At 41.7% G+C, this 18295-nt stretch overlaps 1 protein-coding gene across 1 annotated transcript in view; it reads left to right on the forward strand.

Moving 5' to 3' along the window:
- Positions 1 to 16725, forward strand: part of cacna1fa (calcium channel, voltage-dependent, L type, alpha 1F subunit a) — a 30966-nt gene extending 14241 nt beyond the window's left edge. Inside the window, exons 26-47 of the mRNA XM_050063901.1 lie at positions 222 to 274; positions 373 to 519; positions 1312 to 1513; positions 1623 to 1781; positions 1870 to 1980; positions 2074 to 2157; positions 2533 to 2553; positions 2679 to 2813; positions 2919 to 2984; positions 3132 to 3223; positions 4848 to 5007; positions 7100 to 7227; positions 7345 to 7441; positions 7531 to 7633; positions 7748 to 7849; positions 8034 to 8158; positions 8811 to 9157; positions 9267 to 9431; positions 10569 to 10957; positions 12284 to 12396; positions 12479 to 12811; positions 15968 to 16725. Of these exons, the coding sequence (XP_049919858.1) occupies positions 222 to 274; positions 373 to 519; positions 1312 to 1513; positions 1623 to 1781; positions 1870 to 1980; positions 2074 to 2157; positions 2533 to 2553; positions 2679 to 2813; positions 2919 to 2984; positions 3132 to 3223; positions 4848 to 5007; positions 7100 to 7227; positions 7345 to 7441; positions 7531 to 7633; positions 7748 to 7849; positions 8034 to 8158; positions 8811 to 9157; positions 9267 to 9431; positions 10569 to 10957; positions 12284 to 12396; positions 12479 to 12811; positions 15968 to 16174 (3339 nt within the window). The 3' untranslated portion in view covers positions 16175 to 16725. The remainder of the gene's footprint in view (positions 1 to 221; positions 275 to 372; positions 520 to 1311; positions 1514 to 1622; positions 1782 to 1869; positions 1981 to 2073; positions 2158 to 2532; positions 2554 to 2678; positions 2814 to 2918; positions 2985 to 3131; positions 3224 to 4847; positions 5008 to 7099; positions 7228 to 7344; positions 7442 to 7530; positions 7634 to 7747; positions 7850 to 8033; positions 8159 to 8810; positions 9158 to 9266; positions 9432 to 10568; positions 10958 to 12283; positions 12397 to 12478; positions 12812 to 15967) is intronic.
- Positions 16726 to 18295: the final 1570 nt, after the last annotated feature.

An 18295-nucleotide genomic window follows, 5' to 3' on the forward strand; every position in this document is an offset into this window, starting at 1 on the left:
CCTCAACAGTAAACATATATTTTAATCTACACATTTCCAACAATGTCACTTAAAGCTGAACATTATGAGCTCTGTAAAGACAGCAGAACTGTTGTTTTGGACTGCATTACATTGCACAGGTGTACCTAATAAAGTGGCCACCGAGAGTATGTCCTTGTATTTCTCTCAAACTCACAGAAGTGTTTTTAAAGGTTTTAATTTTCCTGTGTTTAATGTTACAGGGCAGATTCTACAGCTGCACGGATGAAGCCAAACACACCCCTGTGGAGTGCAGGTTAGTTTCTTCTTCATTTCTTTACACAACATACAGCACCTGGCGGTCTCTTAGCGTGCCGTCATTGTCGTTAAATGTGTGCGTGTGTTTGATTTCAGGGGGACATTCGTGGTCTATAAAGACGGAGATATGAACCACCCCATGGTGAGAGAGAGGATTTGGGAAAACAGTGATTTCAACTTTGACAATGTGCTGATGGGCATGCTGGCTTTATTCACTGTGTCGACATTTGAAGGCTGGCCGCAGTGAGTAGTGACTTTACATTGTTTTTAATGTGAAAGACTAAGCTGGTGTTTTTTTTTTTTTCTAATATTGTCAACAAATCCCATAAATAACGAGAAAAAGTGTGTTGGTTCATCTCATCAAACTTTCTGACCTCTCTACTCTGCCATTCTTACTGAAGATGGAAATCTTAAAAGGAGCTATGCGCGACAATCAGAATGGGATTGCCTGCACACGGCTCTCAACATGGAGGTCGCTGAGCTGGTTAGCAGCTGACGGTGGCCAGTGGGGGACACCCACAGGGACTCACATGCACTCACATGAACAAGTAACAGAGAAGCTCATATTGCAACTCACACAGAGGGAGTGTGATCTCAGGACTCGAGACGATATCACTCCACTATATGTTTACATAGCAAATAGTGGTTTGCTGCTGTATAAATGTTCTGAATGTTGTTGGGGACTATTTTCTGTTGTGGATTGATACATATTTGGTCCTGTAGTGATCCTGTTTGTGGGGTTGACTCAAAATAAACTACAGTGTCCATGTTCATCAAAATGAAGGAACATGTCCGTCATCGCATTGCCTTGGTGTGTTTTTGGAAAACAATGGATCTCTGTGAGGATGTATCAGGTTCTGGCTGCTTCGTAGGATCAATTCAATGTCGGTTTTGGTCATTTCATTGGATTTGTTGACAATGAGAAAAAAAATTATTATCACCACACCTTACCCTTTAAAGTCTATATTCTTTAAATCAATGTTTTTCTATAAAATGTGACCTCACCGTTGTGGGTTTTTTTTTTTTTGTATAAAGGCTTCTTTATCGGGCCGTGGACGCCAACGCCATCAACCGTGGTCCCATTTACAACTACCGAGTCGAAATCTCCATCTTTTTCATCATCTACATCATCATCATCGCCTTCTTCATGATGAACATATTCGTGGGTTTTGTCATCATCACATTTCGAGAGCAAGGAGAGGCCGAATTCAAAAATTGTGAACTCAACAAAAATCAGGTTTGATGTTTTCCTAAACTTCAGAAACTTTCATCAATTAAATAATTATTTAAAATTAAGATTTTCAAAGTGAATAATGCCCCCTCTCTTCTATTTTCCCTCTGTCCAGCGTCAGTGTGTGTACTACGCCCTGAAAGCTCAGCCTATAAAGATCTACATCCCTAAAAACCCGTCGCAGCTCAAATTCTGGAAAATTATCAACTCCAGCCAATTTGAATACGTCATGTTTGTGCTGATTCTGGGAAACACTCTCACTCTGGCTGTTCAGGTATCATTTCACACAACTCTTTCATGAAACACAGAAACTTATTTGAGTGGTGTGATGTCATTTTTTTGTGTTGTTTCTTCTCTCATAGCATTATGAGCAGTCTAAACTCTTCACCTCCATCATGGACATCCTCAACATGATCTTCACTGTCGTTTTCACCATAGAGATGATCATCAAGTTACTGGCTCTGCGGGCTCATGTGAGGCTTCGCTCTTTCTCTTACCTTTGGAAACAACATTTAGCTGTCAACACGACTTTTTGACTCTCATTTGGTGTATTTTTTCCCCTGCAGCACTACTTCATCGATCCATGGAATTCATTTGACGCCTTGATTGTCGTGGGGAGCGTGCTGGATATCGCAGTCTCTGAGTTCAGCGTAAGTTTTTTCTGTTAGCTGATAAAACAAAAGAGAGCATGTTTATCCAAAGGAGGGAGCAGGTCATGCATGTGCAAGTCACAAGCAAGTGTCAAGTCTTAACCTTTAAGTTTCAAGCAAGATAATATTACCTAATAATAAAGACTTTGTTAAAGAACCCTTTGTATATAATATAAATCAGATAATCTGAATTAAACCAGAAGAGAACACAGTTGCAAGAAAGTTCCACCATCACTGGCATCAAGGACATGCTTATATTTTGTGGGAATTTGGGAGTTTTGGTGGCATAAATGTGTATTGATACATTTATGCCTGATCCTGATGGCTGTTTTAATGTCTTTCCTCTGTTGTTGATCACCTGTAATATGGATCCAGGGAGGAGGCGGCCACGGAGAGGTAAGAGCAAAATGCCACCACTGCAACTCTTATTGCGTGTCAGGTTTTGAGTTTACACATCAAGATAATACATGCTCGAGCATTTTGACACATATTTTTATTCTCCTGTTTTTCTTTTGTTCCAGGGTGGAGGTAAAGGAGAGAGTGGTAAAGTGTCCATCACATTCTTCCGTTTATTCCGAGTCCTGCGGTTGGTGAAGCTACTCAGCAAAGGAGAGGGCATCCGAACGCTCCTCTGGACTTTTGTCAAGTCGCTCCAGGTCCGTGAATAAATCACATAATCCTAATATATGACTGCAACATGTTGTCATGACATGTATAAATTTCTTTTATGTAACTGTGATCTTGGATTCATTTCTGCTCAGGCCCTGCCGTACGTTGGTCTGCTCATCGCCATGATCTTCTTCATCTATGCTGTGATCGGCATGCAGGTGAGTCTCTCTCATCAAACTGATTCAGGATCAAGGCTTTTAAATTATACAAAATATTTATCTGGATCCCCACTTCACTAAGTTTCTTGTTGTCACCTTAGAGTTGCAGCTGCTTGTTTCTAACTCAGTCCACTGTTCTCCTTTCAGACGTTTGGGAAAGTGGCCGTCGATGACGACACACATATTAACAGAAACTGCAACTTCCAGACTTTCTTCATGGCTGTTCTGGTGCTCTTCAGGTGAACTAATTTAGCCAGGAAAAGACAGATGCTCAAATATTACTTCCATTTCTTATATTAGCTGCCAAATGTAAATTACAGGAATACTTCCTCACCCCTCAAATGATTTTTTGTACGTTAGTTACCCACCCAGTGTTGTGCTGAATTCATGAAGAAAACGTTCTTTTTCTCGTATGCCTCTGGGGAACGAAGAATCCAAAAACTGAGAAAGCTTTTATTTTGAAGTACCGTTTCCTGCTGTAAAGTGAGAGAATAGGAGGTTGGCATCAGCAGCACTGAGAGTGTAGAAGGTAGTGTGCTGGTGGAGGAGCTCAGACAGGTTGGGGGGGAGCCAGGTTGTGGAGGGCTTTATAGGAGATGAGGAGGAGTTTGAAGTGGATATGCTGGGGGATAGGGAGCCAGTGGAGGTTATGAAGGACAGTGTTTTGGATGATGAACCGTAGAGGAGACTGTTGCAGTACTCCAGTCTGAATTTGATGAATGCTTTAATGAGAGTCTCCGAGGGATGGATGGAGGTGGGCAATGTTTCTGAGATGGAAGACGACTGTTTTTGTGATGTGTTTGATGTGCTGGTCAAAGGAGAGGGTTTGATCAAAGATGACGTCAAGGCTACGGACATGTGGGGGGAAGTGAGCACAGTGGAGACATCGATGGAGAGGGAGAAATTATGGGTGAATTTTGATTTGGGACCAATGATGATGACCTCTGATTTGTCACAGTTAAGTTTGAGGAAGTTGGTTTGCAGCCAGGATTTCATTTCACTGATGCAGCTGGTCAGGGTAGAGTGAGTGGCAGATGTGGGGCTGAATGTCGTCGGCAACTGAACCGTCGATTTACAACTATCACACACCTCATGCAGTGTAAACCAAGTCTCATTTAATCAGTCGTTTGCCCAGCACTGCCCTTTCCGATGGGGATTGAATTAAACTAAAAGTGAAACTTATCTATGCTTCCTTCAGTGCCAGACTACTGACAAAAACAGTAATTTTACCTCACTGAACACAGGAGCTGCTGGTCTACTGCTGCCTCGATCTGTTGGTTTGTTTGTGTTATTGTGTGACTTTGGTGAGTCCGAACTAACCCTTGAAAACACCTAAGTCACACAATAACACAAACAAACTAACTGATCAAGGCGGAGGTAGACAAGAAGCCCCTGTGTTCAGTGACATAAAATTATTGTTTTGACCAATGGAGTAAAATGAATCAATTCAGTCCCCATCGGAAGGGTTAAATGAGACTTGGACTATACTGCATGAATTCTGTGAGAGTTTGTAAATGGATGTTTTGATGTAGTTATGCTGTTGTATGAACGTGCACTCCTTTTACTTCAATTCATCAACAAATTTATCCGTTTTTGGATTCTTTGCTCACTGTGGTGTCATGTGAGAAGATCAAAGTTTTCTTCACAAATTCAGTGTAACACAAAGTGAGTAATTGATACTCAAATGATCGTTTAGGGGGTGAAGTATTTCTTTAAGCCCCAGCACAATATTCCATATTTCCTCCATTAGTTGGAGGAAAACCCAAATTATCGCTTTCTCCTCCTTTACAGCTAGATGTAAATGATCTTAGTGTGTAAGTAAAGGTGAAATGAAAACGCTGCCCCGTCTCTGTGCCCTTGTAGGTGTGCCACTGGGGAGCAATGGCAGGAGATTATGTTGGCAGCTCTGCCCGGTAGACGCTGTGACCCAGAAGCCGACACTGAGCCTGGTGAAGAGTTCACCTGCGGTAGCAACTTGTCCTACATCTACTTCATCAGCTTCTTCATGCTCTGTGCTTACCTGGTGAGCGAAGCTGAGGAGGATTAAGGATCTGCTAAAACACTTTCCCTCCTTTTGATGCAGCCTGCTGAGTCCAAATTAAATTTAGGTCTAATTAATTCAGACTTGTGTTTTACAGGCTGTCAGGTCAAGTGGGATCAAAGTCAGATGAAAGCAGAGAGGGTAGTGTTACAGCAGCTGAGCAGGAGCAGTTTTAAAAAGCTAACCCTGTCTTCTCCAATTCCCAGCTCCTTGGAGAACTCCCACATCCGTGGATTTTGTTAATCCAGACAGCAGAGCCAAATCACAAAATCCTGATTTAAAAGGGTGCAAATATTTTGGTAACATTTCTGTGACCTCATTGCTATTTTCAGACATTAAACAGGTTAGATGAAGGTGACTTAAAACCTGGAGAATGTACGAGAACAGGGTTTAATCTGAAGGACTGAAATGAAAGCTTGTACTCTTTTAAAGATGTAGCAGACCTTTAGGGAAAATAGATTACCTGCTTAAAATCACCATCAGTGCTTTCTAATAATAGAGTGTAATTAAATGTGGTGCTGAGGACCTTAAATTCACTTAAAGTATCACCCAGTTCTCACACTAAAATGCCTTTGCATCGCAGAGATTTAAAATTAATTTGCAGAGTATGACTTCCTTATTTTAAAAAGCCCAATCCTAACCTTTCTCCTCCAACAACTACACATTTAATGTACCTCATTTCCTCAGTCTCAGCTCATTCCCTGTTTCCTTAAAGTCAGATTCACAACCACAGGTCCAGGTTCATGTTCACCCCGTCTCTTCTTGTGTGTCCCACATTCCTTCTGTGGTTTATTCTCTTGTGAGCAGCTGACGTCCATCGGTCTGTGTGTGTGGTCTTTGACCTTTAACAGAGGACCCTCCCTGGCAGGATGTGGTGTTGTGTGAATATTCGGCCTTAAAAGTCATTAAATAGTGTTAAATTTAAATTTCTGAGGTCTTAATTGCTCAAACATTTATCTAATTTAATTTATCCATATTTTAATTTCTTTTAGTCAGAATGAGTCAAACTCTTCTGCATGAAAGTCCGCATTTCCGGTGTTATACATTTTTAAACCTCACACTGGACCCAGTGGCATCAGGTAGTTACGACGGGCCCCAGTGCACGCTATTATGACAGGCTCGTTAGTGCACGCTATTGTGCAAATATCATCTCGTCACATGATCAGAGACTTGACATTGTATAACATTAACATACATATCAGCCCAAAATCATCACTGCATATCTGTATATCACAAAAATACCACAGAAAATCAGTAAATTTTAATTTAATGTAACAATTTTAATAGTTTGTTATAGTTTATTTGGAATAAGCATGTAATTTTGTGATAGATGCTAGTGACTACTTACAAAAAAAAGACATGGCAGAGATGGGTTTGCCTTTTTCAAGGGCATATATATCAAATGGCACTGCATTTAATTTATTGAGAGTTCTTCTTTGAACACAGGCATATTTCCAAGGTGGCAATCACTCATAAGAGCCTGTTCACCACCCAACACATTGTTGGAGGGTCCACCCCCCACCTCACAGGCTCCAGTGCAACCGCGCTGCCTGCACTGTCTATATTTACGCCCCTGACTGAACCCAATGCTGTCCTTTTACTTTATATTTGCACTTGTCTGTCGGCAAAATGTAGATAACCTAGTTCACTCTAATAACTGTATTCCTACATAAAACCTATCGCTGCACATGTATTCTACTTACCTTTATACTTTCCTGCAATGCTTAGAAAAGAAAAAGATGATTTGTCCAAAAAGCAGTCTTCAATTTGGTTAAAAATGATCTTGAAAATCTTTTAAAGGCATTAAATTTAAGTGTCCGAAACCTGTGGACTTCCTCCCCTGCTGCTAAATAGACCCAGACCCCTTTGTCCTGCTGGGTTTTACAGAATTCATAAAAGTGGATGGATTTTTTGTCATTATGAAAGATAATCACAGAAAAGAAACCTAGTAGAACCCTAGAAGAGAACAGCCACGTGTCAGTGAACCCCAGTCATAAATTGGTTATTAAATCTTGTTTTTTAAGTGACATGTTGGTCATCAGTATCTATTGTGTTTGTCCTTCTCTCCATCAAGATTATCAACTTGTTCATCGCCGTCATCATGGACAACTTTGAATACCTGACACGAGACTGGACTGTGCTCGGCACGCACCACCTGGACGAGTTCAAGAGAGTTTGGTCGGACTACGATCCAGAGGCCACGTAAAACTCATTTCTCTTTAACCCTCTGCTCTTCTGCTCGTTCCCCCTAACTGTCCCCAGAATATTAAAATCTCTCAGTAAACATTTGTTTTTTGTGAATTTTTCTGCCTCTTCCAGCGGTCGTATAAAACACATCGATGTTGTCACTATGCTGCGCAGGATTCAGCCACCCCTTGGTTTTGGAAAACTGTGTCCTCATCGTGTTGCTTGCAAGGTAAGTCGACATAAATTCATTGCTGTACACTTGATGTGAAGAACATGATCAGATCTCACTCCTTCTGCCTCGTCCTCTCGTCCTCTCAGCGTCTGGTTGCTATGAACGTCCCGCTGCACGCTGACGGGACAGTCACCTTCAGTGCTACTCTGTTTGCTCTTGTCCGAACTTCACTCAAGATCAAGACTGAAGGTTAGATATCATGCAGCTCAGGCATGGTTACTGTACTTGTCTGAGTGTACCTCACCTCAGTGTTGTTAGGATGCTGTTTCTCTTAAAAGATTTTATTTCTTTTGTCCCCCTCAGGTCCCATCGACCAGCAGAATGAGGAGCTGAAGCTGATCATTAAGAAGCTCTGGAAGCGCACCAAGCCCAAGCTCATTGATGAAGTCATTCCTCCCCCTAGAGGTACAACAGGAATTTACATAGCTGCCAGCCATGACGAAAACTGTGATCACTGAATTCAAATTTGCCATTAGAGACTTCCATGCCAGCATTGGAAAATAATTTGTTTTTAAAAAATGATCCTGTATGTCTTCATTTGGTCCACCACATTTTCATCGCTTCTTTCGTTTTTTTTGTTCCTCCTCAGGGGATGAGGTGACGTGTGGGAAGTTCTATGCCAGCTTCTTGATTCAGGACTATTTTAAAAAGTTCCGCAAGAGGAAGGAGAGGGAGAGGAAATCAAAAAGGAAGGACAAGGCGGCTTCTCTGCAGGTGACCTAAATAGTTCTTTTCACTCTAAAGATCCCCTCCAGACACAAAGTACTCAGCTTTAATTAATAATTTGTCTCTAATATGATTTTTTTTTACCCACAAAATAGTTCAGCTACCTTGTATCACATCTACTCCAAAAATCCAGAGTCTATGAATATATCTAGTATGAATTTGAAAGGTATGCGTGTGTATGTCCCATTCTTGATGCTTCGAGGGAATTTTCTTAAATTTGGCACAGCACGTCCACTTGGACTCAACGACTGACAAATTGGATTTTGGTGTTTAAAGGTCACGGTGACCTTACATGACATCATTTTGGCCACAGCTCAAGAATTTATACTTTACTGCTGACAAAATTTCACACAAATGTCTCACAGGATGAAATGATGAAGTGATGACATTTTATATCCAAAAGGTCAAAGGTCAACTTCGCTTTCTGTGAAAACATAATGTCTTGCAAAAACACTTTTCTGGACATTACTCAGCATCACCTCAATGTTACACACTGTTCTTTTAAGGGTATTTTGGTGCCGATACTTTTGTACATTTACTCAACTACAATTGTTCCACTACTAGATATTTGCTGGATGCTATTATTATATGTGGTGTGCGTACTGTATATTAATGTTCAGAGGTGTGTTTGTGTTCTTAGCAAGGGCTGCGGACGCTGCAGGACCTGGCTCCAGAGATGCGTCTGGCGATGGCCTGTGACCTGGAAGAAGAGGAGGGTGCCGACGGAGAGATGACCGGCGATGAGATATTCGACAGCGAGCCTGGAACTTCGGTGACAACCACGCCTGCCACAACACCATTGCCACCTATAGACACGCTGGTAGAGCAGGTGACTGTGTTCATGGAACCTGAGCCCAAGATAGCCAACGGGGGCGTGATTACAGAGCAGGTGACGGGCCTGCAGGAGCACCAGAGACCAGGATCGGAGCTGGCGGGAGTCAGCGTTGTCACAGAGCAGCCTGTGAAGTCTAATCCCCTGCCTGTCAGGTGTGTTTCATTGTATGTAAAGCTTTGTTTATTGTATATGTAAATTCACATTTAGGTTCTGTATATTGCTTTAAGAAAGTCATACTGAGTTGTGTCTTCTTTTGTTCAGGGTGGACTCCATCAGTGAGTTGCCTCCTCCTCCTCCTTCTCCTCTGCCTCCTCCAGAAATACCACAGGTTGTAGTTGAAGAACCAGTTGTGGAGCCTACAGTCGAAGTAGTTGAGCAGGTTTACAGCATTGAAGGAGATGCTGTAAGTCTGGCATCAGTAGACGGGTAAGAAACAAGCAAGGGAGTAAAGAGAGACACAAAATATACTACGTGATAAATGAATAAATTAAGGAATAGTTTGAATACTTATATACTTACTTGCTTACTTGCCGAGAGGTAGGTTAGGGAATGAATACCACTCACATCTATCCGCTAAATATGAAGCTGGAGCCAACAGGTGGTTAAAGTTCCATCCATCCATCTATCCATTTTCATCCGCTTATCCGGGGTCGGGTTGCGGGGGGGCCAAGAAAAGCACCCCGACGTCCCTCTCCCCAGCAACGCTTTCCAGCTCCTCCTGGAGGACCCCAAGGTGTTCCCAGGCCAGATGAGATATGTAATCCTACCAGCGTGTTCTGGGTCTGCCCCGGGGCCTCCTTTTGGGTTAAAGTTACAGTCCAACCCAAAATTAAAAACATGAATGAAAGGCATGTTTAGAGTCCTAGAAAACAGATATAGAGATGAAGCAACAGTGGCCTTAGAAATAACTGAAGAACTCGAAAAGATTCCCGTCTAAAAGCAGATCCACCAAGAAAAATGAATGATTTAATCCAGACTGTGAAAGAAAGCCTTAGCTGACTTTCCAGAGCTTGGTAACACAGGTGCTAATAAAAATCCTCTGGTAGCCAAGTCTATAGGAAGCAAGCTACCAGATAGTGTAAACAAGGATTGGCTTGTTTTTATGGTTAACCCCAGCAATGGTGTCACACCTGACAACCATTTAGATAGTCTTCTCAAGATCCTGCAAACATAAGAAGAAATCACGGAAAAAACTGGAGCAGCTTGGAGTGACTGACAGAAAGGAGATGTGAAAGAAAAAATGCATCCACTCAATCCACAAGAAATGATGAAGGCTGGGTTGTCTGTGGAGATGAAGGGCATAGAGAGAAATTTTGTATTTGTATTGAATATTTGTACCTTTGAACAGAGCCAGGTTAGCTGTTTCCCCCCGTCTCCAGTCTTTATGCTAAGCTAAGCTAAGCTAAGCATTTTCTGTCTCCAGCTGCATATTTAATAGGCAAACATGAGAGTTGTATCATTCCTTGCATCTAACTCTCAGCAGAAAAGCAAAAATCGTATTTCCCAAAATGACAATCTGCTCAATAACAACTCATGTTAAAACTCTTGGTGTGGATCTTGCAGGTACGTGTATCCAGAACCCGTCTCTCCTGAGCCAACTGAGACCGGCTACAACGAACAGAGTCTGGATAGAGCAGACAGCAGCATCGGGGAAATACCCTACGATACTCATCAAGCTAACGGCTTTGATAGCAACGATTATAACGGCACCAACATGAATGGAGAGAGTGTTACTGCAAGCCCCACTCCCTATGCCACAAATGGCTATAATGGGAATGGATACACAGGCTACAATGACAACGGCAGTGTCATAAGCGCCAATGGAAACGGAAGTACGATGAACGGCAATGAGAACGGCAGCACGTTCAACGGTTTCAATGGGAATGGATACAATGGAAGTGAGAACAGCGCACAGTTTGTCAGGAGACGACTGCTTCCTCCCATACCAAGAGGTGAGGAACATTTTCATTTTCCTTTTTTATCAGGGGACAGTGTCTGTAATTTAATTATATGTGTGCAATGCACAGAGTTACGCTGTTTTAACAACTAACATGCTACTAGAGCTGCAACAGAAAATTTACGTGCAGCTATTTTGAGGTTGAGATGAAATGAAAAATGCCTTTTAAACCCTTTCAGATCACATCCCCAGACATTTTGTGCACAATGTATGCCAAAATACACACAAAAAAACATTTCTTCATATTCTTCTATCAAAATCCAGCCATGTTTTGTACCTGTAAAACCTAATGACACATGATTATGTAAGCTAGTACCATCCAATTTCAACAAATATCAAGGCAACCACCCATCAGTCAGTCTGCAACTTATAGCCACAAAGGCACATAGAGTGAGCAGCAGCTGCGACACACCATCCAACACCAGCACACCATGAAGACGGAAACAGAGGGCTTGCCTCAGCAAGTAAACACGCTGTCTGCGGTCATTTTGACTTGACCAGCAGATTCACTACAAGCCAGTTGGCTATAGAAACAGGTGACCAGCCTTACGTTCTAAAACTAGCTCCGTGTCACACTAAACTCTAAGTCACAATCAAATGGGAAGGATTTGATTGAAATTTCTCTTGTAACTGTACTCTGATCAAATATTCCATTTCACTGGGAAATGCGTCACAATACAGAATCTAAAGACGCTCTAATCTTTGTTTCACCACAACTTTAAACATCTACTCACAGGAGTGGAGTTTAGAGCTGGGAAAATATAACTGCTGGAGTCTGATGAGTGATGGGCCGCAGGTGTGCCGGTTGATTGGCAGCAGGAGTGGAATGCAACACCATGCCCAGACAGACACACACACACACACACACACAGAGACAGAGAGGGAGAACAAGCAGGAGACCAACCACAAACAAGGAATGAGGGAGAGGCACAGCCGGACCATGACAATCTCTAACAAAGAAACCTGAAGCCTCCAGCACAGAGTGGATGTGTCAGTACAGAGAAGAGTTTGCATTAGCATAGTGAGTGTTTTGACAGTGAACACGTTAGACTGTGCAGTTTTTACATGTGAATTGGACCCTTGAGCTTCCTTAGCCCACAAGCTAACAAACAACATAAACAAATAAAAGATGCTAACTACACATACCATTCTGATACGTCTGCTAGTTGCCGATTTTTTGCCGGGTCAGTAGGGGAGGTCATTTTTGCCCTGTGGCCCTCTGGTGGGTGAATCCAGCCATGCTGATGTTAAATCCCTCCACACCGCCTTATAGTCATGCGTCCCGGCCAGTTTCCTAACACTTACCTGCTTTTTGTTCCAGGTCGTAAGCCGTCCTTTAACTTACAGTGTCTGAGGCCACAGAGCAGTGTGGACGACCTCCCCATCCCAGGGAACTACCGTGGGAACACATCCCCAACTAGATCCCGTCTACAGGTAAATGACGCATACACACACTCTCAAAATGTTCCTGTTCATACACAGAGTAAGTCTCATCTTGTTCCTCCTCTTGTGTCAGACCCAGCACAGTCTGGACTCTCGGCCCAGCAGCGTGTCCTCGATGTCATCTGCCTCCTGGGCAAACACTGCAGCAGCTGGCACCACTCCTCTTCCAGGAATAGTCGCCCCCTCAGGACGCAGGGGCAAGCTCATCTACACCCCTATGATCCTGGTGGACGAGGCCAGCGGCACCACCCAGCCGCTGTGGAGCGACGGCTCTGCCAGCCTCCCTGCAGGAAACAGGGCACCTGGATGGTATCCCGGTCAGACGAGGACCTTCACCAGCGTGAGGATGCCGCCGGTCACCCAAGGCCTCATAGATAAAGGCAGCGCAGACAGTCTGGTTGAGTCGGTGAGTAATAATGTAGCAGGGGATTTCTGTGAATAAGAGACCACCAGTATGTACAACTTAAAAACATACACACTATTTTGAATTATTTTGAGTCCTCTGGCAGGTCGATTTTTTTTTTTCTACTAGAACAAACATTCTGGCAGCCTATAGTAAATCCACATTTTAACAGCTGTGTTAAAGGGATCGTGTGGATTTGTCTAAGTTGTAAGAGCTTCTCCATCATAGTCAGTATTTTACCTACATTAGAAGACAGTCAGTGTGCCCTGAGTTTGTGGACACAGGCAAGAGTACCAGCAACAAAGCTGTATGTTAGCCACCTAAAAAATCTGTATCAGTTTAAGTGCACACTATATTTAGAATTTTTTCAATGCTTTACCCAGCTGTCAGACAGCCCTTTTTAGTTGGGAACTGAAGTGAAAGCAAAACTTATCTATGCTCTCTTCAAAGCCAGACTCCATTTACAAAAATAGCAATTTTACCTCGCTGAAAACAGGAGCTGCTGGTCTACTGCTGCTTCAGCCACTTAGGGGGCGATCACACTGAGATGAAACGCTAGAAGCGCAATGCCAGTAAAACAATTGTTTTCTTATGATACGGCGCATCTGACCGGCATTCAAGCGTCTTTTTAGACGGGCGTTTTTCCGGCGTCTTTTTAGACGGGCGTTTTTGTAGACACTTCTTTTTAGACGCGCATTTTTAGACGTGCGTAGACGCTGAAAAGTTAAAATATTTTCAACTTTTTGAGCGTCAGACACCAGTAGCACCATTCAAATCAAATCCTCCTTCCTGTTTTGTTGTGGCAGTTACGGCAGTTTGGTCAGTTACGGCAGTTTTACGGCACTTATGAGCGACAGACAACACAATGCAATCTGAAGACGAGAAATTTATCCTGACAATATTTGATTTTGAAGTATTATACAACACACGCACACCTCAGTACTAGTTTCATGTAAGCTACTGTCTCTACTGTCTTTGAGGGAAACACTAGATTCAAGGGGAGATGACAGGAGGTGTGTGTGTGTGTGACGCCCGGTTGTGCATGCACCCCCGCTCCACAGGCGCTCCTTGCTGTTTTTTTTTTTGTCTAGCGCACATTGAATAAGCGCTTCCAGCGTTTCAAGCGTCTTTGAAGCGTCCGCGTTTCTGCGTCTCATTTCTGTGTGATCGCCCCCTTAGTTTGTTCGTGTTGTGGTGCGACTTTGGTGTTTTAAACAGCTAGTTCGGATTCACCAAAGTCATTCAATAACACAAACAAACTACCAATCAAGGCAGCGGTAGACCAGCAGCTCCTGTGTTCAGTGAGGTAAAATTACTGTTTTTGTCAATGGAGTTTGGCTTTGAAGAGAGTAATATAACAGCTTTAGTTTCCCATCAGAAAGGACTGCTTGATGGTAAGGTGAAGCGGTGAATATATTCTAAATATAAATATATAATATAAATATAATATAAAAAGTGTGTCTCTCTGTCACTGGAAGCATGTTAGGAAGGCATCTCTTTATGGCCAGTATGAGCAGGAAGATGATTACAGCAAGCCAAACCTATAACCTATTTTTATGACTTGAAAAAAATGTGAACCTATCCTTTAATATTCCAGGGTATGAGTGGTCTGATATACACTGATATTCTACACACATTAAAATGTCTAGTGTGTAAGATTTAGGGGGATTTAGTGGCATCTAGTGGTGAGGATTGCAGATTGCAACCAGCTGAAACTTCCCCAGTTAGGGGAGGTCTCCTCCTCTTTAAACAGACCCGGTGATTAAAACCAATAAAAATACTGAATAAAGCAGTTTCACATTAAGAAATCGATGTTTTTCAGATGCTCTTATTGCAGAGGGGCTGTCATGAACAGTTCAGGAAGGACCCAAATGTAGAGCAGCAGGCAGGATGAAGTTTTAACAAAAAGCAAGCTTTAATAAAGTTGATTTAAAAAATAAAATGAAATTAAATTTAAAAAACAATCCAAAACAGGCAGATAACTGAAAATCCAAATGAAAGAAGAACCAAAAACAAACTGAAAACCAACCGGGAAAATACAATTAACTCAGGTAAAAAAAATCCAAACACAAGACATGAGGAAGAAAACGGAGCAGGGAACAACACCAAGAACACGGGCAGGAACGCGGACAAACTGACAAAAGTGAAACACACAGGTACAAATACACGGAAAGCTAATCACAAGAACGAGACACAGCTGGATTGGGTGGGTACAGGCGAAATGGGAATTGGAGAACAACAAGGATGTGATGGGGAACACTCAGGTGGAGCAATCAAGACTAATGCAGAACAGGTGTGAAGAGAAAACTCAGGAAACAGGGAAGGACTAACTAGACAGGTGAAGACAGGTGTGATAGAAAACAAGCAGGAAAACACACAAAGACAGGAAGTAAAACCAGACATGACACATGAGGAGAGAATCTACAAAATAAATCAGGAAACAGATTAAACATGAATGAAACATGAAACAAGGAACACAAACAGAAAACTTCTAAACAAAGTCCACAAGATAACATAACATTAACAAAAGCCCAGTACCATGACAGGGGCTGATAACTATGGTGTCCAATGCTAATTTTAACACCCTATCTAGAGCCAGTGACTAGTTTGTCCATTCTGGGCTACTGTAGAAACAGGGCGGCGCAACATTGCAATCTACTTGGGTGAGGCCCTGCTCCCTTTGTAGATATAATTGGCTCATTTTAAGGTGACAAAAACATGATTTTTATTTTCAGGTGATTATACACTAAAGAAAACAGACATTATCTTATATCTCATTTCTGCCAATATATCCCCCTAAATCCTTCACACTGGACCTTTTAATAGAAAGAAAACACAATTCCACAGTCAGTCAGACAGCAGCAGTAAAGAGACATTAATTATTTTTTAATTCTGGTACAGTTTGGAGTCATTTCTCATTCTGCTAAGTGCAGCTCCATTTGCTGTTGCTGCTCTGTTTACATTGTGATAAAAGAAATAAAGTTGTGACCGTTTGCATTTCAATCTAGCAAAGTGACTCTTTGAGCTGATAAAACTCTCTGTGCAGTGGTCATAATGATAATCAGACAGACATGCATGTTTGCGTGTTGGAGAATGAGTGGCTGAAAGCATAATCCTCTCTTACATCATTGTTCCTCTGCTTTTTTCCTGCTGTGTCAGATCTTGATCTCCGAGGGTCTGGGGATGTACGCCAGGGACCCTAAGTTTGTGAGCTTCGCCAAGCGGGAGATCGCCGAAGCCTGTCACATGAGCCTGGACGACATGGAGAGCGCTGCGGCTGACCTCATAGCTCGCGGAGCCAGCCAGTCGATTTCTCGCATTGAGGACGAACTGGCCGATGAAATGAACTGCGTGATTTCTTACTGAGATCAGCACAAGTGAAATAAACTGTGTGAGAAAGTGAGGTGTGAGGAAATGTGTGTGTTTTAAATCTGGAGAAAAAAGAAAGTGGACTGGACGACATGAGAACGATCTGAGACAGTTTTGTCTACTTTGTCAAATGCTGTGTTGGTGAGATTTACTTTTAATAATAGATGCCAAAACGGACACTGATTATAAGAGCACATGTCAGTATGTGGCAGGACTCAACAACACCTCCTATGAACACTTTGACTGCAGTGTTCTGCAGACGAGCCCGCTGAATGTGACAGGAAACTGTGACTCTTAGCGTCACTACGACAAAGGACCATATTTTTTGCATTGTATTCTTATTTTGTACTTGAATTGTTGTCACTTTATACACCTGTATAAACTGTAAAATAGAAAATATGATACTATTAGATCAATAAAACATTTATAATGATTTATATGTGAGTGACCAGCAGCATTCACTATTTTAGAGAAATATTTAAATATACTGAATATTGAATATCCTCTAATATGCAACATGAAAACTCATAGCAAAGATTTTTGTGACTTTAAATAAAGCATTTTTTCTCAAGTCTTTGTTTTATTTTATTTATGTTTCTCTTATTATTCCTGTGCAGTAATGACACACCACTACGAACAGTGTACTTAAGCTGAGAGGTCTTTTTTCACAGCAGAGTTATAATGGATGTTGCAAACTGCAGCAAAAACACAAAAGAGTGAATTATATAATCAGCCATTAATGGACCGGCAGATGGACAACATCTGGGTTTCACTTCCCCTTTTAGATATAAAGAAGCATCATGCAAAACAGTACCACACATGGGCGGATTATGAGACAACGAACCCCTGGGCACTGATATGCAAAGCCCCCCCCCCCCCCACACACACACACACACACCTCTCCTGCATCAGAGGAAGAAGCACAGACTTTGTGGTGGTTTTTATGTCTCTGTAGATGGTATGCATCTTTTGGTGGTTTTGTGCCTCTTTGACACACAACGACTCTTTCTAGTCGTTTTGTTTCTCTCTCTGTGGTTATTTTGTGTCTTTTTTGTGTCTTCTTTTGGTCGTTTTTAGGGATGCACAATATTAGATTTTTTACCGATACAGTATGTAACAACTCATATGACTGATAGCCAATACTGATATTGATATATCCACTTTTTTCCCAACCTAATTTTCCTGATCATCTTCTGTAGTGGAATTAACATATTATACATGCATGCTCTTATTGTGACGGCCCACAAGCAGATGGAGACATGAATTGCAATGTTTTTTAACGTATGTAATATTCATCCATTGTGCAAAATAAGAAAAAGCCTGTTTGCTGATTCTAGTTCATTTTAAAGCCAGTATCGGCCAATACCAATGACGTGCTGATATTATCATGCATCCCTAGTTGTATTATGTTGCTTTACAGTCATTTTGAGTCTCCCTATGGTTGTTAATTGTCTTTCTGTAGTCCTTTCTGTACCTTTGAGGTCATTTTATGTCTTTTTTTGGTCATCTCATACAGTTTTGTAGTCATTTTGTGTCTCTTTGTGGTTGTTTTGTGTCTTTTTGTAGTTGTTTTGTGTGATTTTGTGGATGTTGTTTTGTAGTTCCTTTGCATTTCTTTGTGGTCTTGTGTCGGTTTTTGGTCATTNTTCTGTGTCTATTTGAGGTAATTTTATGTATTTCTTGGTCATCTTTTGCCACTTTGTATTCATTTTGTATGTCTTTCTGGCTGTTTTATGTGTCTTTGGTAGTCATTTGAGTCTCTGAGGTAATTTTGTGTCTTTTTAGGTCAATTTTCATGTCCTTGTGGTTGTTTTGTGCCTTTTTGTAGTTGTCTCTTTAAAGTTATTTTATGTCTTTCTTTGGTAGTCTTATGCTGCTTTGTAGTCATTTTGTGTCTCTCTGGGTTGTTTTGTATCTTTTTGTAGCTTTGTGTGCTTTTGTGGTTGTTTTGCCTGTTTTTGTGGTCATTTTGTGTCTCCTTGTGGTTGTTTTGTGCCTTTTTGTATAGTCATTTTGGTCTCTGGGGTAATTTGGTGTCTCTCGGGTTATTTTATGTCTATTTTGGTCAACTTTTGTTGCATTGTGGTTGCTTTGTGTCTCCTTGTAGTTGTTTGGTGT

Source organism: Epinephelus moara, chromosome 16 (assembly GCF_006386435.1).
Source record: "Epinephelus moara isolate mb chromosome 16, YSFRI_EMoa_1.0, whole genome shotgun sequence".
Taxonomy (NCBI): Eukaryota; Metazoa; Chordata; class Actinopteri; order Perciformes; family Serranidae; genus Epinephelus; species Epinephelus moara.